The 26,991-nt window shown below is 39.6% G+C and overlaps 3 protein-coding genes across 5 annotated transcripts; all 3 read right to left on the bottom strand.

Annotated features, from left to right (window-relative positions):
* Window positions 1-441: 441 nt before the first annotated feature.
* On the bottom strand, window positions 442-9,480 carry LOC103143458 (cyclic GMP-AMP synthase). Of its 3 annotated transcripts, none has more exons than XM_016675267.1 (9): window positions 9,393-9,480; window positions 6,715-6,835; window positions 6,152-6,384; window positions 5,243-5,465; window positions 4,051-4,181; window positions 3,374-3,518; window positions 2,691-2,790; window positions 2,074-2,196; window positions 442-1,500 (listed from the first exon to the last, which is right to left on the bottom strand). In XM_016675267.1, exons 2-9 carry the CDS (start codon window positions 6,788-6,790, stop codon window positions 1,122-1,124), a joined length of 1,410 nt encoding a protein of 469 aa, XP_016530753.1. In that variant the 5' UTR covers window positions 6,791-6,835; window positions 9,393-9,480; the 3' UTR covers window positions 442-1,121. The 3 variants fall into 3 exon arrangements, with proteins under 3 accessions (XP_016530753.1, XP_016530754.1, XP_007560077.1); XM_016675268.1 differs by lacking the exon at window positions 9,393-9,480 and adding an exon at window positions 6,970-6,984; XM_007560015.2 differs by lacking the exon at window positions 9,393-9,480 and having other exon boundaries at window positions 6,715-6,961.
* Window positions 9,481-10,722: 1,242 nt separating this feature from the next.
* Window positions 10,723-16,135, bottom strand: LOC103143459 (elongation factor 1-alpha). Its single transcript, XM_007560017.2, has 8 exons — window positions 16,036-16,135; window positions 14,649-14,804; window positions 13,632-13,811; window positions 13,260-13,556; window positions 13,040-13,190; window positions 12,428-12,684; window positions 11,861-12,095; window positions 10,723-11,078 (listed from the first exon to the last, which is right to left on the bottom strand). The coding sequence occupies exons 2-8, from the start codon at window positions 14,790-14,792 to the stop codon at window positions 10,954-10,956; spliced, it is 1,389 nt and encodes a 462-aa protein (XP_007560079.1). The 5' UTR covers window positions 14,793-14,804; window positions 16,036-16,135; the 3' UTR covers window positions 10,723-10,953.
* Window positions 16,136-16,283: 148 nt separating this feature from the next.
* Window positions 16,284-20,083, bottom strand: LOC103143460 (elongation factor 1-alpha). Its single transcript, XM_007560018.2, has 8 exons — window positions 19,976-20,083; window positions 19,053-19,207; window positions 18,093-18,272; window positions 17,721-18,017; window positions 17,489-17,639; window positions 17,141-17,397; window positions 16,829-17,063; window positions 16,284-16,734 (listed from the first exon to the last, which is right to left on the bottom strand). Exons 2-8 carry the CDS (start codon window positions 19,194-19,196, stop codon window positions 16,613-16,615), a joined length of 1,386 nt encoding a protein of 461 aa, XP_007560080.1. The 5' UTR covers window positions 19,197-19,207; window positions 19,976-20,083; the 3' UTR covers window positions 16,284-16,612.
* Between the last annotated feature and the right edge of the window lie 6,908 nt (window positions 20,084-26,991).

Raw genomic sequence — 26,991 nt, forward strand, 5'->3', positions numbered from 1 at the left:
TTGCCAGCATTTATGAATGCAATATTGATATTGTTTCAAAGATAAAGTAAATCCACTGAAACATTAACCCGTTAATAGGAGTATAAATGTAATAAATATTATGTATACTTTGAAAAATAAAAATTCTAGTGGCAAATGAAGGTTAATGAATGGATGACAATCCATTCATTAACTGTTTTTAATCCTTACATAATTAAAAACAGTTAATGTTTTTAATTCTGTATATTACTGTTTTTAATCCTTACAGAAGGTCACAAAGCACTAAAATACAAAGATGATGACTTCTTATGCTAAATATATTATGACCAAAAATAATTTTGCTGCAATCTGAAAAAGATTTATTTCATTTTTATAAAAGGATACTTATGTTTGTTTCCCAAGGAAGCTTCATTTAATAATTTGTTGTTCTGAATAAAAAAAAAACATATAACACAAACATTATGCATATTAGTCACAAACATTCTGATTTTTATTTTTGCAGATGATGCAACCACTCTTTGTTCTGATCAGGATTTAAAGCAGCTTTAGGATGTTGTCAGAAATAAATTTATCAACTCAAATGATGAAATTATCCAAAAGCAAATTTATGTTGGTTGGAAATGGAAAAAAATCAAAGAAAAACTTACTGATAGTGGATTCATTCATTAATTGGCGTCATGGTCTATGCACACATGGATATGTGCGTGTTCATAAATGCATGTATGTGTATCCATATACAGGATTACCATTTTGACTAAGAAATAGTATGTAAACTTGGAGCTAGCGCTCGCTAAGCCATTCCTTCTTCCTGCTTCCTTTCAAAGAAATGAAAAACACACATTAAGATCTGCTGAAATCTGAAATGTTGTGATACATACAGGAGGAACCACCTCAACCAAAAACTGATTTCAGTTTTTTGAAATTGACGTGTTTCTATTCAACAAATTCATTTTCGTAATTCCAATTTGCTCAATTTTATGATTAATGGAGATGCAGCTAATTTTATGTTTTTTCTGCTTCAATACAGCTGATTGAAATGCTCAACCTCAGATACAGTTCAGCTGATGAACCATCGTTAGATTCAGGTGTGCTGAACCAGGATAGCGTCCCTTGTTGACTGACTTTGGACACCAATGGCCTAGTTAAAAACAGAGGAACTTAAAGCCAAACACCACAGCAACAACAAACACCAGGATGAGCTTCAGCCAATCAGAAGAAATCAGAGGGTGGGATTTTTCAGGAAGTTCTTCTGGGTTCATTTCGGTTCTGACGGTGACTGGTTTCAGAGAAGGAAGAAGAGGCGGAGGCCTCAGCAGCGGCAGACCTTCCTTCATCTGCTCCTCCAGGACTTTGACTAGGAACTCCTGAGCTCTGCGAGGAAACACGGATGTCGCGAAGAGGTTGCTCTCAGGAACAAAGAAGTGAGGGAGCGAGCCTGTGCGGGCATAGTCCTGTAGCGCAGCCACCAGCTGCAGGAAGCAGGTGGGAAGATGCTGAGGAGCCCAGGAGGAATCATTATACCTGACAGGAAATATTCAGAAATAAATAAATTACTGATAAACCAAGAACCTCAAACATTTCTTCAGATTTCCCCCCAAACAGCTTGTTCACTGTAAATTGGTCTTAATTAATATTTCTTCAGCCTTTCATATAAATCTTTCACCATTCTTGTAAATTTAAATTTAATTTGTTTGGTCGGGGTAATACACATTCATTTCTGCAAATGCTCCAGAATTATCCAAAGGGCTATTTTTCATCTGTTCTTGGACAATGAGTAATTTATCTAGTAAAAAAAAAAATGACTTAACTAATACAATCAGTAAATACAAAACAAAGGAAATTATAAAAAGTATAAGAAAAATCTAAAACTAAATTAAATTAAGACGGTCACAGTGAATTTCTTTGACACATTCTTAAGACAAACTGAAAGTCATGACTTGGGAGAGCTTGAAAAAAAATGCATGCCACACTTTTCAGATTGTTTCATATACATTTGGTGTTATAACCCCCAAAAGTGTAATAATCAATTAGAATGAATGCTTTATCGAGCTGCAGTGTGTCGTTTTAACCCTGGAGTCGGTGTCCGGTCCGCACCTGGTGGACAGAGTGTGCAGGAAGGCCGTCTTGCCGTGGTACGAACACAAGTCCTCCAGCTCTTTGGGGTAGCGCCGCTTCAGACCCTCAATGAGAGACTTCAGCAGCATGAGGCACTGCTTGCTGGGAAATAATGGGGCAGATTAATACAGAAGACAGAAACCTCAACAGTGGGTTGAATCATAAAAACATTTCAGGCTCAGAATCTGGAGTAACATCATCTGTCTGTGCTGCTGTAATCACAAACTGTGAGTATTTAAAAACTGTAAAAGATATTAACATGCAAATTCACTGAGATAAAGTCCAGCTTTGATTGATCAGTTTAAACTTTAAATGGTGGACGGCATGGCGGAGATTTGGAGCTCCTAACAGGGCTGGGTTTTCTCACTTTAATGAAAGGAGTCTGTGGGGAAACGTTCACATTTCATCTCATTTTTGAAACACAGAATACTGCTGCATGTTTTCACGCGTTTGTTATTTTAAAAAGCAGGTAAATAAGCAGAAATGTGTCAAAAATGATAATGCAGTTTAATGCTTTTTGTATGGGATCTTTAAATGCTCAGAGATTTGTATAAAAATAATTTCCCAGAAAGTTGTGGGGCTGAGTTTGAACCCACCGGCAGCATTTGGTGCCTCTGCTCTCACAGCAGGTCTTCTTGTTGCCGTGAGATGTGATGATTTTCTTCTCAATGTGAGAGAAAGAAATCCTCCAGCTTTCTGAAAAACAGCCAAAATAAGAACAGGATGACCAGATGGTGGAGATCAGGAAGCAGATTAATCTCACTTTACACATTTAACCACTAACATTTTCACTGAATCCAAATGTTTAGTCTAACACTGTATTTAACACAGTTTAATAGAAGAATTAATGTGTTGTATTCCTTCTTTTTTGAGTAAAAGTCATTTCTACACCTACTTACTATGAAATTAAAATGAAAATACTTTCTCCCCAACACTTTTTATTATGCACTAAAGAATAATTAAATACGTCATTGAAATTCTCATGCTAAAAAATGAAAAGTTCCCTCTGGAGGGCCACGTTTGTACCGTTTTTGAGCTGCAGTTGGGGGCCACAAAGAAAAGGGTCACAAATGGCCTGGTGCCACACTCTGGGACCCTTGGTTTGATCCAAGCTAATTCAATTATTCTTCTAGTAAGGTTAAAATATGAAACATAAGGCCAAACACATGAGCTTGTCCAAAAAGGTCAGGTGAATAAATTGTGTTTCCAGTTGAAACCACCAGGTGGCGCTAAAGGCAAACATCTGAATTTGCACTGACATAAAAAGTCTTCTTCTCACCTTTGGCGTCTTCACTCAGTTTCCGTCCTTTCTGCCTTTTAGGAACAAAGTAACAAGGTAAGCTCCTGATTTCCTGGCGGAGCTTCGTTCCCAGCCACCTGTCCACGTCGGGGCCGTTTCGCACCGCAGGGGGCCAGTTCTGGACCTCCAAGCACAAACAGCAGCAAACATTTCAAACTCATCAGAGAAACTGCTCATCAAGTGTCATTAAACTGTGCTGAACAGCACAATCTGGTATGTTCTGATGTTTTGAAACAGAATTGAAGATAAATTCAAGTCTGGACTTTGACTAGGCCATCTAACCCACAAATCTGCTTCGGTCTAAACCATCCCATAATATCTCTGATTGTCCTGCTGGACAGCTAAACTGAATAAGTTAACAGATAAATAAATTAAGGCGGCCATATGATCAATTTAAAAATTATTCTTGCTCTTTGAAAGTTTTAAGACAAATTGTCTCTTATTAGGATTTTGTTTGATAAAGTGGAACAATTTGGCACCAAATTATGAACACTAACTCCTTTAATAAAGGAGTGAAGAGATAATCATGCACACTTTGGAAAGGTTTAACTAGTAAGTGAGCCTGTCTCAGAAATCAAGAAATCACCTGATGAATTAAAGTGAACTTTCTGTTCCGAAATGTTTTGAAGGAGCAGATTTATTGATTTATTGATTACCTCCAGAGCCGGAACGACGTCCACAGAAATCAGCTCCTCCCCGCCGCTGTCTCTCCGGCACAGAGACAGAGTGACGGCGGGAGAGTTGGGTTTCTTCCTGTTCAACTCCCACCGGCAGCGATGATCCGGGACTGAACAGGAGAGAAACACAAACCAGAGTCAGAACCTTCACAGTTCAGAAACGTTCAAACATCTGTCCATTCGACTGTCCAGACCTGAGAATCCATGCAGAGCCTGGACCCGACCAGGAGGCGCACACTCTGGACACACAACCCTACACACACTAACTAATGGGCGCAAATATTTGTCTTTGTTCTGCTTATATCAAAAAATACAATTTCACAATTGCGGTGTTTCCATTATTATGTTTCCCAGCCACTTATAGAACAACCAACTAACTATGTCATATTCAGTTGGCATAAAAATGCTATAAATATCAAATATAACTTCAAAGAAATTTGATTTTGTAATTTAAGGCCTTGAAATTGTGTCTTTAAAAGTTCCTGCTCTCTGAAACTCCTCCTTCAGGAAACCATCACTCAGCCCTTTACTGGGAGGAGCTGCGTCTCGAAGCAGAGCTGCACATTGTCCAAAAAAACCAAAACAATCCTCATCCTCCTACCGCTTCCTGTAGTCTTCTTCAACATTTCTGCCAGTAGTAAAACTGGTTGTTGATCATGTGACTCGTTTGATGTGGAAAAGGTGTTTCCATTGCAGTTCTCTGAAATAAAGCTATTTTAATACGGCTGAAAAAACACCAATGCCAAAAACTTTTTTAGGGGTGCTGTGGTGGCAGGGGCAAAGCACAACCCATGTATTGAGGCCTTAGTCCTCATGCTGGTGGTCGCAGGTTCGATTCCCGGCCTGGTGACATTTGCTGCATGTCTTCCCCCTCTTTCCTGTCAAACTACTTTCAAATAAAGGCCACTAGAGCCAAATAAACCTTTAAAAAAAAAATTTCTATAGAAAAAAGAGAATTTTTTCAAAATTGCCATGTTTTTGTTAAGCAAATTTATTTTCATACTTTCAATTTGCGCAATTTTATGGTTAATAGAAACACAGCTACTGGCACCTAAAGTCAGTTTGGAGAACCCAAGCAGGAGGAGAACATGCAAACCCCAAACAGAAAGAAAAATCTGACCCAGATGCTCAGACTTTAGCATCAGCGGTAGAGTAGGGCAGAACCACAGACCTCTGTAGGTCTTCAGGAACTTGCGGACGAGCCGGAACATCTCGGTCAGGATTTTACTGGAGGACAGGGTGAGTCTGTCGTCCAGCAGGAAGTCCTTGATGGGGGTTCGCGTGGGCCGGGTCAGGTCGATGCGGTAGAACAGGCCGGCGTCCAGCTTGGTGGTGCTGAAGCGAGAGGGAACCGGAAGCTTCAGCATCATGTCGAACTCATCAGGGATGTAGATCTGAGGGAGAAACAGAGTCCGACTCTGACCAGATTTACTTTCCAAACCCGACAACATCCAGACGATTTTATTCCTCCTATCAGTTATTCTGAAAAAACACAAAATGCTACCAATGTCATGGTTCGGGGTTTGGTGAGGTGAGATGAGACGCAGGCAGCCAGGATGAAGGTGAAAATGATGAATTTAATGATTCAGAGTCCACAGGAAAACAGACTTAGACGAGGGTGGGACACGACGGCACAGGGAAACAGTTACAAATGACGAGGATCTGACAACGAACACAGACAACAGGTGGGGCTAAATACACACAGGGTAATCAGGGGGATACGACACACCTGGGGAGCAATCAACAGGGAGGACAGAGACTCAGGGAACAGGACTACACAGGGAAAACAGGACTGAACACAGAAGAACTCAAAAATAAACACACAGAAACACAGATCACGACAACCAAGTATTTTAGTGGAAATATTAGTACATAAAACAAAACCAATTTACAAATAACTCTTCAGCAAGACATAGGAGTTTGTTTAAAGTCAATAAATCTTTAATGTTGTAGCAAAATTCTTAGTTCATTGGCAGATTATTTCACTCATAATAAGTTTTTTCGCTTTTTGTAAGTTCCAGTCGGTGGAACCAGAGTGTCAAACTGCTGCAGGTTCTGGTCCGTTTCCCCCTGACCTCACCTTGACCTTCTCAAAGTAGCTCCCTGTGGTGAGGAAGTCGGCCGACTGGAACAGCGGCTGGTCGCTGCTGTTCTTCAGGAACCTCAGCAGGTTCTCCCTGAAGTCGTTGACCAACTCGGCGGCCCAGGACCGGTCCTTCTGCCGGATCTTCAGCTCCTTGGCCCGCAGCTTGATCCAGTGGGCCAGATGGGGAGGGATGGGAAGCGGTTCCTCCACCGACAGGGAGCTTTCCACTGCAGGGTGACGGTGATGAGTACGACGCCAAATTAAAAGACATTGCAGGTAGAAAAAAACCGAGTAAATTACTACCAAAAATCTCAGAATTTTCTAGAAAAAAAAACACAAAGAAATTTCTGAGTTTGAAAAGTCAAAGTTTTTTCTAGAAAAATTTTGACCTTTGAAATTCAGAAAATGTCTATTTTTTATGGAAAATGTCTGAGATAAATCGTTTTTTGTCTGAAGTTTACTCCTTTCTCTGGTTTCTGTCTACATCGGTCCAATGTGCCGCTGTACATTGGAGCCAGAAAACGATTCCTCTAACCTGGGCTGATCATCGGTTTTACCTGAGTCTTGCGGCTGAACTCTCGGCCTTCGTCTCACAGGAGAGACGACCTCAGGCTGATTGTCCTCTGTGTCCATCCTTCAGTCGTCTCGGCCTTAAACTGAATATTCAGAGAGAAAAATCTGCAGAGGAAGCAGAAAACGGGCAGCAGCAGTGAGACGCGAGCAGCGGCGTTCTGGATCAGCCGCAGCTGTTTTTTTTAGACAGACTTATGAAGACACTGTTGCAGTAATCAATGCGACTAAATGATCCAGACCTCGCTGTGACATTAGTCCTTTAATCCAGTGTTTTTCAACCTCTGTGCCGCGGCACACTAGTGTACCGTGAGTGATCGTCAGGTGTGCCGTGGAAATTATCCAATTTCACCTGCTGTATTTTCCGGACTATTAGCTGCTACTTTTTTCCTACACTTTGAACATGTGGCTTTTCTGTAGATTTTTCTTCAACCACCAGGGGGCTCTTTAGCAGGAAGTGAATCATTGGAAGTCAAAATTGGAAATCAAAGAAGAATGCGCTATTTGTCATTTAGAACAAGCACATGCTAGCAGCAGGCATGACGGAGAAATGTTTTCAAACTCATATGATGCAGGAGTATCGATCTGGCAGGACAGGAGGGAAATAAAGCCGCTGCACGTAAACTCCGCGTGAACAGAACCGGATTTGGAGACGGAGAACTGGGTCCTTAATATATCCAGCAGTTATTAGGACGCAGCCCTCTGCTGCCCTCTGCTGGGTCCTTATGGGAAACAGAGCGGCAGAGATACCAGTGGCATGGACATCATATACGTTAATGTCTAATGTCTATGACCAGCGGCCTGTAGCCCGGTGCGGCTGATATATGTAAGTTTCCGGGGGGTTCAAAAAATTTGAAGGTACGGTTTATAATATGGTGCGCTCATAGTCCGGAAAATACGGTAATTGGATTGGTCTTGAAAGATTTTTTGAAAATGAATTCATTATCTGCAAATAATGCCATCTTTGAGTGTCTATAGTAGTGACTAGTGGCGTAATCATGTAATTTTATTACCACTAGATGGCAGTAGGTACAGAGCATTTCACATTAAAACAAAAGAATTGTTTTAATGTAAAACAATTCTCAAACAATGTAAAACAATTCACAAACAGTGCCACACACGACAGTGTTGTGGCCCTGTTCAGGTGTTAAGGTGTATTTTTGAAGTGGGCATGTTAAGTGCAATTTGAAATAAGAAATGTAAAATATGATAAAAATAATTTTTTATGTTTATTTGATTTCTATTCAAGACACTTTGTTAAGAATGACTATATATGTAACATAGGCGGCTACAGAGTATCTTTGTTTACATTTTTGGTTGGTGGTGTGCCTCGTGATTTTTTTCAATTAAAACAATGTATCTTGGCTCAAAAAGGTTGAAAAACACTGCATAATCCCTACAAGTAATAGAAGGCTGACTTTGTAACTGTCTTTATGTGTCTTTGAAGGTTCAAACCCAGATTTCAGCTGATCTCTGGTTTCCAGCTGTAATCACTAAAGGTGTGTGTTGACTCTAGAGCTATAACTCTAGATTGTCCCTCTTCAGCTCCCAAAATAATAACTTAAGTTTAGTTTCTGATCAGCTGGAAAACGTCGTGGCGCCTGCAGACATTGATTTGCTCTCAGCATCTGTTTGGTTTTGAATGGGTTCAGAGTCACCTGGTACATCGTAACGTAGAGCTGTGTATGAATTACGTAGTTTTGAGAGCTAATCTGATTTCTTGCTGTAACCTGAGCGAATGAGATCATTTAGATATTGGACATAAGGGGCCCCAGGATCGGACCTTGGGGTTCCCCACCTGTGAGTTCTGTCAATGAAAAGTTACCTGTTGACACAAAGAGATCCCAGGTGTTCAGGTCAGATTTCAAACCAGTCTGGACCTGAGCCCGACCCAGCTCTCCATTCCAACAGAATCACTTCTGTGGTTTTTCCATTGAACACTAAGACTGCGGTTACCATGGAAACCAGAATGAAATCAGCAGTCTGCCATGTTTCAAATATTAAAAAGCCTGTCTGAGTAGTAATAATAATAATAACAAAGTATTGAGCTTTGATTCAAATATTCTACTTTATTCAGCAACTACTGGATAACAAAACACAGTTACGTAATGCTTAATGTTGTTTTTAATTTAACTATAGATAAACCCCGGCAGTGAAAGGGTTAATGCACGTTTGCAGGAAGGATGGGACAAAATGAGACGTTCAGCTCTTCAGTCCCGGAACGTTCCCTGAGTTCAAACATTCCCTGAGTTGGGAGAAGGAAGTGACAGAAGTTTTCCTGAAATACTTTATTAATTTATTTACTTTCAGACTGGAATGTAGAAATGGATGAAAAACTGTGAAAGAAAAAAATATTTTGGCGATGAACAAAACGGATGGGGAGGAATATGTTCCTTTAGTCCGGATCACATGCTGGTATGTTTTATGACTGCTTGTAAAGCATGTTGTTTAAATGACCTGCTTTTTAAATAAACCCAATCACAACACGAAAAATATTTCTAGATGATTAACTAAACAGCTAAACTACAGAATATCCAGCGATTCCAGTTGGACTTTATTAACCATCGGCTGATTTCATTAAAAACCATTAAAATCATTGAAAAAACCCCAAAACATTAGTTTTGGATTCAACAGAAATAACGAATGAAAAAAGGCAGCATCTCACCTGGGCCAGGTTCTGCTGTGAAAATGTTGTTACCTGAACCGGACCTGGAACCGAGCCGCGTCTCCTGCCCAGCAGAACCTGAGCTCTGCTGTTATTGGTTGGAAGCGCTGACTAGGTTTCGCTTTCATCTACTAGGAAGCGTCAGAAATGAAACCACAAACTGTAACTATGGTGTACGGAAGCACTGACATGCCAAAAATAAAAATCATTCTGGGGAAAATATGCCATCACTTTACTGCAATATCATTAAAATAAAGATTCTTGTGGACAAGTTTAGACTCAAACTTTTTCCATTCACATTTATTTTAACATCCATGTAGGCTTTTCTTTCACTCTAAACAATGCATAATAATTGGTTAGTTTATACACTTTCAATAGTTGAGCAACAAAATTTCCCAAATCTAACAAATTGTGAAAAAAAAACTCAATTACAGACTGAAAGATAAATTCCCATTTTCCAAAATTCTTGGTTTCTCTCCTGACTTTTCTCAAATTTAGAAAAAAAACTTTTTGATTCAAATACTGTTTTATTTGATTGTTTTAGACTCAAAATCAAAATAAAAGATAGAAATTTACATTTTTCGTACACATGGGGTGATGTTTGTAAAGTTGCACAATAAAAAGTGAACAGTAATAATTTGAGTTATTCAGCCAGTAATAGAGAAAAACAGGGTTCATTTCTTTCACATTATTCATTCGTTTATGGAAGTTGTCATTTCAAATAATAGATTTTCATTAGCAAGCGTGATCTTTAGTTCACAAACTAAAGATTTATCTTTGAGCTAAATCTATGACCTAAAACAAACGAAATACTTAGCTCTAGTTGGCCAAAACTAAATATTTAAGTATAAACTAAACACAAAACATATGTATTTAAATACATATTTAAATATGCATTTAAATATGTATTTAAATACAAAATATAGTCTTATATTTAAACTAAATATTTAAATCTTTAGCTTACAAATTAAATAATTAGCTCCAAAATAAAGTTAGCTAAAACTTAATATTTAAATATTTTGTTTTAAATTAAATATTTAAACATTTAGTTTTATATTTAAATATAAATCATACATTTAAATATATATTCCAAATAGTATAGTAAATATTTAATTAGCAAAGTAAATATTTAGCTCTGAACTAAAGCTAGTTAGAAAGCTAAATATTTAGCTTAAAAATAAATATTTAACTCCAAATTAAATAGTTGTCTTGCAAGCTTTATTTTAGTTTGTAAACAAAGTATTTAGCTTTAAACCAAAGTTACGTTTGCTGGCTAAATATTTAGTCTGTAAACAGACTTAAGAGAAAAAGCACATAGAAACAGGAGAAGTGTGTTTGATTCTGTGATATTTTTATTGTTTTGGCTTCATCTTAGTTAACACCAGAGCTTCCAGTTGAAGGCGGAGAATCTGCCTCCTTTCCTGCGGAAACTTTTGCGATGGGCTTTAATCAGCATAATCCAGTCCTTGAGTAGAGATCCATGCCTCAGAGAAGAAGACGGCGTCGGGTGGTGAGGATGAGGAGGAGCTGCAGCTTTCTGCTGGACGTCCTGCATGAAGATTCATTTCTTCTTGTCGGCCTTCTGTGCAGACTTGGTGACTTTTCCGCCGGACGGAGCCTTCTTCTCCACCGTCTTGATGACGCCCACAGCCACTGTCTGCCTCATGTCGCGGACGGCGAAGCGACCTGAGAGGGAAAGGAAACGTCACCAGTGATGGGCGGATTGATACTGAGCTTTCGATTCTCAAGTCCAGGGATCAATACTTTCAATATCCAGTCATCTGAGATAATGGATCTTAACAAAAACATGCTAGAAAGTAACACAATTATTTAGATCTTTTCTAAAGGAGACGGGTTGAAGGGAACTACTTTTTCTTGCGCCTGGTGATAAGTGCGTAGGAACGTAATGCCCAAGCAAGACGAGCTGCTGCGAACACACTACACTGCAAAAACACAAAACCTAACCAACTGCTGTTGGTCCAGTTTCCACTGTAAATATCTTAGTGCACTTTAAATAAGACAAAACTAACTTACAAATAACTTTTGAACAAGATATAGGAGCTTTTTAAAAGTAAATAATTACTTAATACTGATGAAAAAGTGATAGCTAAACTGGCAGATTATCTAATTTATAACAAGGAAAAAATGTCTTGTTATAAGTAAAATTATCTGCCAGTGGAAGTGGTAGTATCGGCCAAAAGTTGAAACTATATTTATATAGTGTTGGTAAATATTGGCAATATAACAGAAATATTAACATCGCATATCGATATTGGCCCAGATTTTCATATCAGTGCATCCCTACATTGGAGCGACATCTTGGATTCTTTATGAAACCAAAAGTTGAATTACTCCACTTGTTTTTAGACTGACCGGTACCAGACCAGTGTCGCCGATTCCACCTGAATTTTCGGTTTAAGTTTCTGGAAACGTAAACAAAGCGACCCCCAGTGGAGGGGCTGACTCACCCAGTGGGGGGTACTGGGAGAAGCTCTCGACACACATGGGTTTCCCAGGCACCATGGTGATGATGGCGGCGTCGCCGGACTTCAGGGCCTTGGGGTTGTCCTCCAGCTTCTTGCCGGAGCGGCGGTCGATCTTCTCCTTCAGCTCGCTGAACTTGCAGGCGATGTGAGCGGTGTGGCAGTCCAGAACCGGGGCGTAACCCTGGGCGATCTGGCCCGGGTGGTTCAGGATGATGACCTGCAAGAGGAGCGACTCATCAGTTAAAGAAACAAACACCGACCTCCTAAATGAGCGAACCACTGGGTGTCAGAGTGATTCCCTCTGTGAGCCAAAAATCCACCTGCAGTTTTATATTATTGTTGTTATTTTGTAATTATGTTATTTACATGATTTATTTTCTTTTTGGATTCTAAATATTAAATGATTGATAATTTGATCAGTTACTCAGTACTCGAGTCAACTTTTTACCAAATAGTTTTTTATTTAAAAACTAGGCAGATTGGCTGCATCTGATCCAGATAAAAGGTTCTGGTTCTGCTTTGCGTCAGTAAACGGGTTCTGCGGCTCACCTGAGCGGTGAAGTTCTCCGCAGCCTGAGGCGGGTCGTTCTTGCTGTCTCCAGCCACGTTGCCGCGGCGGATCTCCTTGACGGAGACGTTCTTGACGTTGAAGCCGACGTTGTCGCCGGGCAGAGCTTCGGGCAGAGACTCGTGGTGCATCTCCACGGACTTCACCTCAGTGGTCAGGTTGGGGGGGGCGAAGGTGACGACCATGCCGGGCTTCAGGATGCCGGTCTCAACGCGGCCCACGGGAACGGTTCCGATACCTGAGAGGGGAAAGTCACTGGGTGTGAGCTGTGTGCTTCAGGTTAGAAAACCCTCAAAATCTACAAAAATGGCTGAAAATATTATTTTATCTTGACATTATGGGCTGCTTTTTATGTTTATTTTACACTAAACTCGGCTTAGTATAAGTGTGGAACAGGGTGTGAATACTTTCTGACATACGACAGACACACATATATACAGTGGTGGAATATACTAACTAAAGTGCTAATCATAAACATTAGTTTCGCTATTGCTAAGGCAACACGGTGTTTAGCTGAAGTTAAAGTTAGCGAAAGCGCTAAACAAAAACATTAGCTCTGTTATTAGCGCGATAGCTGCACCACTTTTACTCACCGCCGATCTTGTAGACGTCCTGCAGCGGCAGCCGGAGGGGCTTGTCGGTGGGACGGGAAGGTGGCATGATGGAGTCCAGGGCCTCCAGCAGGGTCACACCTGTAGCTCCGCCCTCTTTACGCTCAATTTTCCAACCTTTGAACCAGCTCATCTTCAAGTAGAAAAAAGGATTCAGTTCACATGATCGCAATGAGAATCTGATTTGGACTCTGCATCTCACCTTGTCGCTGGCCTCCAGCATGTTGTCTCCATGCCAACCAGAGATGGGGACGAAGGCGACGGTGGCAGGGTTGTAGCCGATCTTCTTGATGTAGGCGCTCACTTCCTTGGTGATCTCCTCGAATCTCTTCTGGCTGTAAGGGGGCTCAGTGGAATCCATCTTGTTGACACCAACGATGAGCTGCTTCACGCCCAGAGTGTAGGCCAGCAGGGCATGCTCACGGGTCTGCCCGTTCTTGGAGATACCAGCCTCAAACTCACCAACACCAGCAGCAACGATCAGGACGGCGCAGTCAGCCTGGAAAGTTAAGAGTCACTTTAGATTCAAACATTCCAAAATTAAACAAGTCAATCTAATATTGTGGGTTCTTACCTGGGAGGTACCAGTGATCATGTTCTTGATGAAGTCCCTGTGTCCAGGAGCATCAATGATGGTCACGTAGTACTTGCCGGTCTCAAACTTCCACAGAGCGATGTCGATGGTAATACCACGCTCACGCTCGGCCTTCAGTTTGTCCAACACCCAGGCGTACTTGAAGGAGCCTTTTCCCATCTGAGAACAGAACATCACTTTAATCTTGGGTGCATTTTCATGACGGGCCATTGTAGATAGACAAAAAAGGGAGTAATAAATTTTTGTTCTATAAACGCTCTGAAATCTTAAAAAAAAAAAAAAAAAAAAAAGAACATTTCTCAGTCTGTTCACAGTCTGAAAAGTCAAGCATTTACTGGAAAAACTCAGAAATTTTGAGAATAATGTCAGAAAATTTCTTTAAAAAACTTTGCAACAAAAAAGAGTGAAAAGTTGAAAATTTGCTGGAAAAAATTTGGTATTTTTTAAATTAATCTCAGAAAAAACGGAAATTTCAGTTTTAAAAGTCAACATTTTTCAACTCTTGGAAAAGAAATCTGCTTTTGAAACTGAAATTTCCATGTTTTTTCTAAAAACATTCAATGTGTTCATTCTAGCACATTTCTGACTTTTGGAGCTCACAAACCTCCTTTTTTTAAAATTAAAAACAATCAGAGAGGAATCTCAAAATTTCTGTTTTTTTTTTTTTTTTCCTTAGCAAATTTCTGGCTTTTTGAGCTCAGAAATGTGCTTGTTTCTTCTAGAAAAAGTTTTTAGTGGAAATTTACTGCTCCTTTTCCTTTTGTTACCCACAGTGGCCCTAAAACGTCATCACACATTTTATTTGCAAGTGAACAAAATGCATTTTCCTAATATTAAACGTTCTTATTTATGAGAATTTATCTTTTTTTATATATTTAGCCCATCTTGTTGCAGTACACATTTCAGACACTAGATGGCAGCCTCCACCACAGAGGGTTGCCCCGCCACAGTGATTAGAATCCGAACCGAACCGAACCGAGTGCTGCTGGAACCGACCTCGGCTGCCTCCTTCTCGAACTTCTCGATGGTTCTCTTGTCGATGCCGCCGCATTTGTAGATGAGGTGGCCGGTGGTGGTGGACTTGCCGGAGTCGACGTGGCCGATGACCACGATGTTGATGTGGGTCTTTTCTTTTCCCATTTTACTGACCGGCTGCAAATAAACAGGAGCAGCTTTAACATTTTTTCAGGCTTTTAAGTTCACATTTTCTCTAAAAGCAGCGGCCATTTAATAATTCATTTAAAATTAAACTATTTCAATGATCAGTTACTCATTTTTCAAAGAGTTTTACAAACTTAAAAGGGTTTTACAGCTGAGCAACATGTATTACGTCAGAGGACTTTTCTGTAATAAATATTAGCTTTATATGACTTTAAGACGCAACTAAAGCAGGTCGTTTTAATATAAAATCGCCCTTACCACGCTTAACTTTGAAATTGTGTATGATTAGACTTTTTCTCTATATATTCTGATTGGAGAAATACCTGTTTGAAATATCTTATTCTGTCTAGAATAAATTGCAGATTTACAATTCAGTTGTATTGAGGAGTCAATCCAAGATATCCACAGTTGTCAAACATGTCGTGTAAATGTCTATAGAAGGCTTCAAATCTCATTTTATTCTGGAGTCATTTCAAAGATATCTTGACACCATAATTCAAGGCATTTTTAGATATATAGATTAAACTTTCAAGTTTCACTGCTGATATTTGTCAAAATTTAAGTAGAACTAATTTTGAAAACCGTTTTAGGCTTTATTTCAGATATCTTGAACATTCTGACTGGTCAGAATGACATTACTGTATTAAGTATTCCGACTAGAAAAAAAAAGATTGTGTAGCATTTTGAAATTTTAAGGGATTTTTGAGAAGGTCCCATTTTCAGCTTGGGAACAGTTTAATTTGCTCTATGCTCGACAGCCATTGAGGATTGAAAATTACGGTTCAGGATAGTCGAAACAAGTTATGTGAAATGCATTTACCCAGTTGGAACCAATTTTATGTTAAAACGTCCTGCCATAACCAGCCATTCTAAGGGTGGAAACGTGCTCGTTCCCGACACCGGAAAGTGACGCACCACATGCTGTATTAGCGCCGGTCTCCGGCCTCCATGTTGCGCACAGCCCGCCGCCATGTTGTGTAATGTGAACGCGCGCCATTAGGCGTGTTCATGAAGGTAAAGACATTTCTCTCCCCTTCAGTCTACATTAAACATTTATTCGGAGGCTCTGCTGTGCTGATGGAAGAGCTTTTAATTCCCAGAATCGGGTTTTCCTCCAAAACGAAGCACCTCCTAAACCATGCTGTCACAGTTGAGATTTAAACTCACTAAACTTTTAGCCTCATTTTCACTCCAGCATGCAGTTAAAAACACTTTCACCAACCTTAGTCCAGCAACCAAAAGGTCCGAGTTAAAGAAGAGACAAAAAGGACCGAACCCGACCCGAGTTGAGCTTTTATACTGAACATAAAGGGAGGGCTGCGCAGCTTCTTGGTTGGTTCCTTCTCTCAAACCAAGCGGTGCCATTGGCTGGAGAGATGACACGTCTCAGTGGACAGCATGGTCAGGAACAGCTGCACCCCGCTTCAGACTTGACCATCCACCCCAGCTAAAGGATGCCAGACAAGCCAATTGCAATTTTTTCAGAAACATTTATTTATTAGTTACCAGCAGCTTTCTTTCCAATTAATTTGTGGCATTTTTTAACATTGAGATACAGTTCTAAACCATTTCCAACTCAAACTGAACTGAGAAGAGGCACTGTCTTGACTTGGGTGACAATGCCAGAGTTCTTTTTTCCTGCGGAAACTTTTGCGATGGGTTTTAATCAGCATAAGCCAGTCCTTGAGTAGAGAGCTGTGCCTCGGGGAAGATGACCCAGGGTGGTACGAGGAGATGGGGGAGGGGGTGGCCCGCAGCTGCCGGCACGCGTCTTGTTGTTGGATGTCCTGCACGACCATTCATTTCTTCTTCTGGGCCTTCTCTGCAGCCTTGGTCGTCTTTCCAGAGACTTCCTTGGTGTCAACGGCCTTGATGACTCCGACAGCCACAGTCTGCCTCATGTCACGCACGGCGAAACGACCTGGAACACAGGTTAGGTGGTGTTAGACAATACTGCAATATACCAATACTACATTAGCTGTAGAACCAGACAGAACACAGAGGCAGGCTCCTACCAAGGGGAGGGTAGTTGGAGAAGGGCTCCACCACCATGGGCTTCTGGGGGATCAGCTTGACGATGGCGGCATCACCAGACTTGACGAACTTGGGGTTGTCCTCAAGCTTCTTGCCGGAACGACGGTCGATCTTCTCAATCAGCTCCTTGAACTTGCAGGCAATGTGAGCAGTGTGGCAGTCCAGAACGGGGGCATAACCCTCGTTGATCTGACCTGGGTGGTTCAGGATGATGACCTGTGGACGAGTCCAGAGTTAGAAACCTACTACCCCAAAACAGAGTCTTGTCTATGCATCAGATGAGCTGCACCAACCTGAGCATTGAAACTATCAGCGGCCTTGGGTGGGTCGTTCTTGCTGTCTCCAGCGACGTATCCACGACGGATTTCCTTGACGGAGACGTTCTTGACGTTGAAGCCAACATTGTCACCGGGTACGGCTTCAGTTAGAGACTCGTGGTGCATCTCCACGGATTTCACCTCAGTGGTCAGGTTAGGGGGGGCGAAAGTGACAACCATGCCGGGCTTCAGGACACCGGTCTCAACACGACCGACTGGGACAGTTCCAATGCCTGGGGGGGTTGAGGGAAGGAGATTTAGACCATCAAATGCACTGGAGTAAGTTCAAATTATGCAAAACAAACTTTGTTTAGGGATTCTTACCGCCAATCTTGTAGACGTCCTGCAGGGGCAGACGAAGGGGCTTGTCTGTGGGACGGGAAGGTGGCAGGATGGCATCCAAGGCATCCAGGAGAGTGGTTCCGTTGGCATTGCCGTCCTTGCGCTCAACTTTCCATCCTTTGAACCAGTTCATCTACAGTCACCGACACAAAAGACTTAGTTTTCTTCATCAGTAACCCCCAAAAAACATTCCCATTTGGTGCCGAGGTCTCACCTTGGTACTAGCCTCCAGCATGTTGTCTCCGTGCCATCCAGAGATGGGGACGAAGGCAACAGCGGCAGGGTTGTAGCCGATCTTCTTGATGTAGGTGCTCACTTCCTTTTGGATTTCCTCAAAACGGGCCTGGCTGTAAGGGGGCTCAGTGGAGTCCATCTTGTTGACACCAACGATGAGCTGCTTCACACCCAGGGTGAAGGCCAGCAGGGCATGCTCACGGGTCTGCCCGTTCTTGGAGATACCAGCCTCAAACTCACCAACACCAGCAGCAACGATCAGGACGGCGCAGTCAGCCTGGAAAGTTAATTGTCACTTTAGATTCAAACATTCCAAAATTAAACAAGTCAATCTAATATTGTGGGTTCTTACCTGGGAGGTACCAGTGATCATGTTCTTGATGAAGTCCCTGTGTCCAGGAGCATCAATAATGGTCACGTAGTACTTGCCGGTCTCAAACTTCCACAGAGCGATGTCGATGGTAATACCACGCTCACGCTCGGCCTTCAGTTTGTCCAACACCCAGGCGTACTTGAAGGAGCCTTTTCCCATCTAACAAAAAAAGAAAAGTTGTGGTTTAACTTCAATTTTAGAGTAAATATTTGTCAGGGAAATTAAAATGCATTTAAAAGATTTAAGAAAACTTAATCCTTTAAAATACAGGTAAATTACTAGACCCATTATGATGTCAATCAAGTTTTATATGAAGTGTTCTTTTTGCCTTGTTTAAATAAAAAACAAACTGAGCCGAATCATAGTAGACGACTTTTCTAAATTCATCTCCAGATAATCCTTCAATTGGTATACAGTTGACATTTGTAAATGTTTATGCAAGAGTACTTATTAACCATACATATACATTTTACTTTAGCTTCATTACTTTTAAGCTCTATTGGTACAGTATTAATTGACTGAACTATTTAAATAAAATTTTAAACACTTGCTTACAAATTGATCATTTAAAGGTCATTCAGTTCATATAACTGAAACTGTTTCAGTGTTTATGCATGTAGGTTTTTAAAGTAGGGTTCTGAACTTGCACTAAAAATGTGTTTTTAAATGTTAAATTTGAACTGGAGCACTTTTGTATTTATAAATTCTAAGTTTCAAATCCGTAATCTCCAGTTTCCGTTAAATGGTCTGCGGCCTACTCTGGATAAAATGCACAGTCACCACTAGCCGTTGCCGCCGGCAGGCCCCACCCCGCGTGCGCGCACACAGTTACAGCTACACTCCTCGTGCCGGGCAGTTGGGCATGCCGACGCCGCCATCTTGGACGTGTTTAAAACGTCCTTAAAAGTTGGATTAAAGGAAAATAAAAGCCTCTCTCACCTCAGCGGCTTCCTTCTCGAACTTCTCGATGGTTCTCTTGTCGATTCCTCCGCATTTGTAGATCAGGTGGCCGGTGGAGGTGGACTTGCCGGAGTCGACATGGCCAATGACCACGATGTTGATATGGGTCTTTTCTTTTCCCATTGTCTTAGTTTCTGTTTAAAAGAAGCAAAAACCACATTAGCCATTTTAGCTTAAAGCGTTTAATACGGAAGCTAAGAGCTAAATGAGTCAAAAGAGGCGTCGGTCGAAGCAAAACGGGCTTAAGCCGGTTTTAATCGGTCATTACTGAAGAGTATGTACTGTTATTAAAGTCTTTAAATCGGGTCAACATAATAAATTTCGCTTTCAAAAACCGCATTTCTACATTACGTTGATATTTTTCTTTAGCTGACTGCTTTGCTAAAAGGCGGAGGCTGCTAGGCCGCAGCGGGCCCCAGGCCAGCCTGAGACACGTGTTACTGCCTGGGCCACGTCGGATAAAGTTACAAAGACCTCCAAATATCCAGAGTCCATCCTGGTCCAGACACCCACACCTGTTACTGGGAAACCCGTCCAGTTGTTCCCAGGAGGAGAGGGACCAGATGCCAACGAAGCATCCTCGGATGTGGGGTTTTCTCTGCCTCCTTTGTTCATTTTCTCTACATACGCTCCCTTTTTAACGCATTTTCTAATCCTAAACTATTGAACTCCACGAAAACAAAAATCCTTCCTCTCATATTCAACGCGGTTAAACATTTTCCATACGTTTAAAATCCAATTCTAAGTGAAAAACTAAACAGGTTACATAACAGCAAACCGTAAAGTTCCGATATGCTTAAGTTAGGAATAAGCCGAAGACGTTTTCTCATTAGCAGGTAAAACACGGCATCGAGGCCTGCGTCATGATTTCTGGTAAATGAATGAATCAGAGCTTAACTCACCGGTGTTTCTGGGTTTTCACGGCCAAAGCTGCTGCCCCTTAGCCAGGTAACAGAAAGAGGAAGAGTAGAGTCGGACTGGGAGGTTTTATACTGCATGGGAGGCGGCCTGGAGGTTCCGTCATCCTCCCTCCGCGCAAAACTCCGCAAATCACGCGCATTCCTGTAAAAAACGTCACCACGCCGGCCGGATGCAGACTAAAACACGCATGGTGGTGTTTCCTCAGCTGGCATAGGAGTTCACACACAAAACAACACATCCACCTTACTCCTGACACTTAAAGATGAAAGAATGCGGTTAAAATATATCCACATTTTCAGTATAAACAATATAAGCATTTTATCTATATATTTTTAAATATCTACTCTACTCAAAAATATTTTAAAATGCTGGCGTTTAACAGTAGCATTTTTTTCAGAACTGCTGCAAAAACTATTTTGTTTTTTTACTTTTACTTGCTAAATAAACAAATTAAACACACACTATTTTAATGACATAAGAAGGTAGTTCTTTGTAGAGTTAAAACAAAAAAGTATCTTGAAGGTTTGCCAGATTACAAAAAAATTCCTAAATGTTCCTCTTTTTTCTGGATTTTTTTTTTGTGTGTGTGTTTTTAGTGACAAGAACAGTTTGTCTACTTGTTTGTTTATTCATGTTCATTAAATGGTCGTCCCCAAGTCTGCATAGATGATTTTGGTCTATTACTAACAAATTAAATTAAATGCAAAACCCTGGAAATTACCTGTATAATTAAGTGTGGAATAAAAATAAAATACTCCCAGTCTGTTTAATAAAATAATTATTTCACATCCATGCAAAGTTACACAACTGAGAATTTTTTATATAAATTACAAGAGTTTAAATTCATGTTAACTGAGAGATTTGTTACTCTCAGTTAGGAAGGCTGAAGTGACTTACTTTTGAGTGAAATGTTGACGACTATATAACACAAAAGTATTACAGTTTTCAGCTTTTAAACTATTAAAATATAGAAATATGTGACTTGAAATTTTCCTACAGCTCAAAATATAACAAAAGTTCCAACATTTCAGCAAAAAAATGATCAAAATTACAATTAAAATACTTTATTGTGATTGGTAGTAGAACCAAGACGACATTGTTTTGCCCAAACAGTTCCAAAAACTGTAATCAATTTTAAAAATGACTATTAATAACCCATATAACTATGGGTTATATGGGTGTGGACATATTTTCAAGCAAAATATGTCCATTTTGCTTGAAAATAGAACATGTTTTATATAACGTTATATAAAGTTACACAAAGAGGAAAAATACATGTTTTTTCTTTTTAAAAAATCATAAAAGTATTGATTTGTGTTTTGAAAGAAGCCCAAAGCTAATGGGACAATATTTTATAAATTAAGTACAGAAAATATTTGTTTATTAAGTTTAATTTTAAAATGAATTTGTTGTTGTTTTTTGTCCTGCAGGGCTCAGAACTGTTGGGAATAATTATCATCATGAGTCAGGTATAAAGGTTGACATGCTTTAAGTGCCACATTTCATATTTAACAGCTTTCAGACTGATTTCCACCACACAACCCCCACTGGTATCTCTGGGAGGAACGATTGAATCATCAGATTAATTCAGAGGACAGAGATTTGCATTCAAACAATCTGAGAGGGAACAGAGCGTAAAAAGTGTAACTGTTCTTCAGTAAGAGCCAGCAGATGCATATTCAAGGTCTGATTGAATTAAAAGTGACTCTGCAGGAGGGAAGCTGGGCTGCAACCTGGACAGACTGATCAGCATGCAAACCAGTTTAACTCTGTCGCTGCTGCTTTCAGTCCATTGAAGATCAAGTCCAGACAGGCTGCAGATGGGTTCACCAAACCCGTCAGGCTGGAAGGCTGAAAGGAAACATGAGGAGCGACACCTCTAATCACAAGAACAAAACATTCCTGCCATGTTGAGCAACAGTCTTTTAAAATATGGGTGTAAAAATGCAGCCTAGCCTGATTCAACAGATTCTCCTGTTCTGTTCGCAGCAAACTAAAATAAACCTCCTGAGCAAAACAGTCCAGCATCCAGAGAGACATGAAGGGGTTTCAGGCGGTAGCAGGAGCATCCAACAGTCATTCAGAACAATCTTTGTTCTAACTTTACAGGGTTTTCTGGTTGAAATGTAGTTTTTTACCATTATTGAACTTTGAATACTTGAAATTCATCTAAAAATCAGAATTAGGAAATGTTTCAGATATTCAAACATGTTTTAACATTAACCTGAGTAAAAACAAAAAAGCAGTTTTAGTTACAGATGTAAGTTCTCTATGCAAAGAAAGGAATCCTCCGCCTCCTGTTAACCGAACACAATAAAAATATTCTTTATTGTCCACAGGGAGGAAATTCAGGTGTAGCTGTAAAGTAAATTACATTGAGAAACAATGAGATTTAGTTAAATATAAAAACAGGCTTTAAATGGTGAAAAATGGTCAAATGTTACAAGCCATACATGTCATGGATCAGATACAGAGTTACATTCACCGTCCAGCGCTGGGCGTCACTGAGCTCACCTTCTGGATGGAACCAGGTGAGGAAAGACTGAAGAGTTTAGCTGTTATTCTTCTCCTCAGTCTGTTCTGGGGTCTAATCAGTCACACATAAACGTAGTTATGTCAGCTGCAGCATGTGCATGTAAGCAGATAAAAGAGATAGAGGAATAACAAAACAGTTGCACTTAATGTTGTACAGTAAGTGCAACATTTTAACATAAAATTGGTGAAATTACTGTAAATAATGTAAGCTGATGCAAAAGAATCAGGTTTCATGTCAGGATAGTTGTCAAAAATATCAAAAATGTGTCCTCAGTTCAGTGTTCAGGTCACATTTGATCATGATGGGGTCTCATGCCTCCCCTCTCAATATGCTGCCCTGGGTGGTTGCCCATGTTGCACATCGCAACTGAAGGTACATTGATATTTGATTATGCTATAAATGTGTGCCTGGAAAATACATACTACTGCCCCTTTAGGGTTGAAAAATTACATCATCAGAAATATAAAGTTGTGTTCAAATTTTGGTAAATATACTCTTAAAAATAGATTTTTCCAAAAAGTTAGTTAAGGAAATGTCAGAAGTTTGTACCAAACTCTGACTGACGCCAATAAAAGCCTGCTGAGGCCCAGCAGGAGGAGCAGGAATCTGGGAGGGTCAGAGTGGAAACACAGCAGCACTTGACCCGGTTTCCCAGCAGAGTGGAGGAACATTTTATCAGCTACCATGCAAAGGTCTCTCAGCCTTTGCTCCCATGATACACATGATTCATGCTCTGCTGCGTTCATGTTGGATCACTGATCAGCCTGCTTTATGCAAAAATCATAATTTTAAATCAGTAAATCAGTAATTATGATGGTCAAATTCTAAAAAAATAGTTGAATTTCAAGGCAAAAAAGTTTTTAGTTTTCACATCAGGTCAAAGTTTTAGACAAATATCTAGATTACAACACTGACAACTGACATTAGATGGATTTTACTGTCTTTTGAGCTTTAAACTACCTTTAAATGTAGATTTAGTCTCATTTTAAGACATTATAAACTCACCTCTTTATTCTGTCATGAACATAAGAAATGAACAAAATCTAATTATTTTCTGTCAATAATTGGTGATAAATTGTTCTCTCAGGGTACTCTTCTTCCCCCCACAGCTCAAAACCATCTCTACAGAAGGAATGGATGGATGTTGAGTATTTCCTCTGATTCCTGCCTGATTGTCTCCAGGTGACCCTGGTGTGATGGCGGCTTCCCATCATGCCAACCTGCAGCGGTGAAAACTCTGCTGCTGCGAAGGAGGAGAACGCCGAGCGATCAGAGCAGAGACACGGAGGCGTTACGGTGTGAAAAGACGCAGCGGCACATCGGGGATGAGTCATGTTGGACGGTCGTCATGGTAACAGGGAGCTGGATTATCAGACTCATCCATTTTCATTTCAGGCTGCAGAGCAAAGACACAAAATCTCACCAAGTGTTTGTGGTCTAGTTTCCAAAGCAAATATCTCAGTGGACTTGAAATAAGACGAAACTAAATTAAAAGTAACTTTTCAGCAAGTATAGCAGCTTATTTTAAGTCAATAATTCCTTAATATTGATGAAAAAATACTAGTACCACTGTCAGATTATTTCACTTATAAGAGGTTATTTTTCCCACACTATAAGTGAAATAATCTGACAGTGGAATAAGAACTTTTTCATCCATATCAATTAATTATGTACTTAAAATAAGCTGCTACATCTTTTTTTGTTGTCTTTTTTTAACTGCTAAGATGTTTGAACTAGAAACTAGACCAAAATGTTTCATAAACTTTTGTGTTTTTGCAGTTGTTTTTATTTCATTGTGGTTAAAAAAATGCACAAACTGCAACTTTACTGGATGCCACATTCAAAATTTGCTGAACAATTTCTACAAATACCTAGTGAATCAACAAACTCTATAGTAAAGATTGTTTTGAACAGAAAATGTTTCATTTGAACTTGAGCTTAATCATCACTATCTGCAACAACTCTGAAATGTTTTAATTAGTATGAGCTACAAGATTTAATCCCCCTTCGGAATCAATAAAGTATTTTTGAATTGAATTTTTAATTCAGATAACTGCAAGAAAATGCAAAGCAAAGTTTTGCAGCATCAAACAAAAACAGTTAGGATGTTCTTGTAAACAGCAGTAGCTGTTTACCTGAGTGGAGACTGGTTCTGTGTTCTGCCAGCATTCAGAAACCCCGGGGTCATTCCTGTGCAGAGAGCTGCAGCGTCAGCAGCCTGCATGGTGACATGTGCAGAGCTGCAGGGGGGCAGTCGATGCAAATAATGCACATTAGCAACACACTGCAGGAGCCACTTCTCCTCTTCGCCTCAGATTTAACCTTTTACATATCAAAGCCATGATCTGGATTGTCCTGTAAACAAGAGGAGTGCCGCTATAAAGCTCGACTGTTCTGAGTGCTAATGCCGGTTCTGGTCGGAATCACCTGGACTGAACTCCGGTTCAATGTTTCTCTTCAAGCCGTGAATCAAAATGTGTTGAAAAGTTTCATCAAATAAAATAAGATTCCTAAACTCCAAATATTTCCACATTTTACTTGAAAAATTACAGCAAAAGATGATTATGGTGTTTCTTTTTTCTCTATTTTCCTTTCAGAGCCTAATTTTTATTTTTACTATTTAGTTATATTTGACTACAAAATTCAGAAAGAAAAAGTGGTTAAATTAGCTTCACAGTATCATTTCTAGTCAATAATCCATGGCCCTTGATGCTAAAACAGCCATTTAGATTTTCACTGAATTCCAGCAGTTCTTCATTTATCAGATCCCAGAAGGTTTAAAATTAGTAAAATTAAAATAAACACAAAAGAGATGAAAGAAATAACCTCAACTTGAAAAACTTAGGAGTGAGTTTTAGAAGACTTTTGTAAGTTAAGCTTTTTAGTTTATCTGTGATTAAAAAAAAAGAAGTTACATTTATGGATTTAAAAAAAAAAGTCTTAAAAAGGGGTAGAAGTATGGCGCAAAAATATCTCCAGTGACATCACAAAACTTAAATATTGAAATTACTGGAGTTGAATATCGGTCAGATTTTAAAGCAAATTATTATTGCTTTGCTCCAGTTACTACAGAAGAAGAACAAGGATTAAAAGCACCTGAACAAATCACACAAGAACATTATAAAACGTGAAGATGAATCTCCTAAACTGGTGATAATTCTCACTACATTTGTGTAAATGTAGCAGCATGCTACATTGATTCTTTCTTTTAACGAAATAAACGCCGATAAAGTTCAATAAAAGCGTCTGTCAATAAATATTTAATTTTTAACGCAAATTTAGGAACCAAAATTAAAATATTTTAGTTAAAAATCCTCCTTAAAGCATGCTAGGATCCCCTTTGTCGGTAGGACGGCATTTTATGTTGCACCGCTGTGTTCTCGTCAAACGACTGACGTCATCAACATCCGGGTGACTCCGTGAGGCGACTGATGCAAGCTCGAGCAGTGCACTGAAACCACCGAACACCTGGCGGTGACCCAAAGGTCAAAGGGCTTTTATTGATCCCACTGCGAGCCCGGCCACAGTCCAGGAACAAGTTATAATCATTTAACAAAATAAAATGATAAAAATGTACGTAAATGGGTTTAAAAGGAAATGTCGTAACTGGTAATAAAAACATGAATCTAGATACATTTTGCAAACTCTAAATTTTTCGCCTAAGGTTTTAAATAATCTTTTACAAATGTCGTCTGTTGAAGCTGAAGAGTTTAAAGGTAATATGTGTTTTCTGGAGGCACTCAAACAAAAATATGACATGTTGCTTTAAAGCTGAAAACTCACAAGGTTCAGGTGATTCAATTTGAAGAGATAAGTGATGAGATAACTCCTCTATTTTATTTTAAGCTTTATTGTTACTCCTTTAACTCATAAATTCATATATAATTAAAATAATCTTCATGCTGAGACGAAGTTCCTTCATTAAGAAACTAAACATCCTGTTCATCCAGGATAAAATAATAAAAAATAATCTGAAAACTCCACGTGTTTTACTTTTTTTCTGATGCAAAGTTTTCAAAGTAAAAATTTAAATTATAGTAGTAGTAGATAATTTGGGCTTTATTTTATGTTATTGCACCTTTTTTAAAACTTAAAAAATAAAAGTGAACTACTTAATCAGTAATACACATACAATATTGAAGATCTTGTGAGTAGCTTTTAACATTGCAAGCTCAAATCTTCCTATAAAACTATCAAAATACTATTTATATGATGGAAACTGCCTTAATTAGTAGAATATGTCATTAAGAAATGTATTTCATGCCAAATAATCAAAATTTAAAAATAAATACAAGATCTGACAGTTTCAGAAGCTTCAAATAAGAATTATTGTTGCCATCACTTTGCACAAATATTGTGTTGACAGAAACTCATGTTTATTGTATTGTGCCACCTGGTGGTTGTTCACAGTAACTGCTCCCCTGAAGCCTCAGGAGCAAGGACGTTTATACAAACTACACG

This window comes from Poecilia formosa, unplaced genomic scaffold (genome assembly GCF_000485575.1).
Source record: "Poecilia formosa unplaced genomic scaffold, Poecilia_formosa-5.1.2 Scaffold112, whole genome shotgun sequence".
Classification (NCBI taxonomy): domain Eukaryota; kingdom Metazoa; phylum Chordata; class Actinopteri; order Cyprinodontiformes; family Poeciliidae; genus Poecilia; species Poecilia formosa.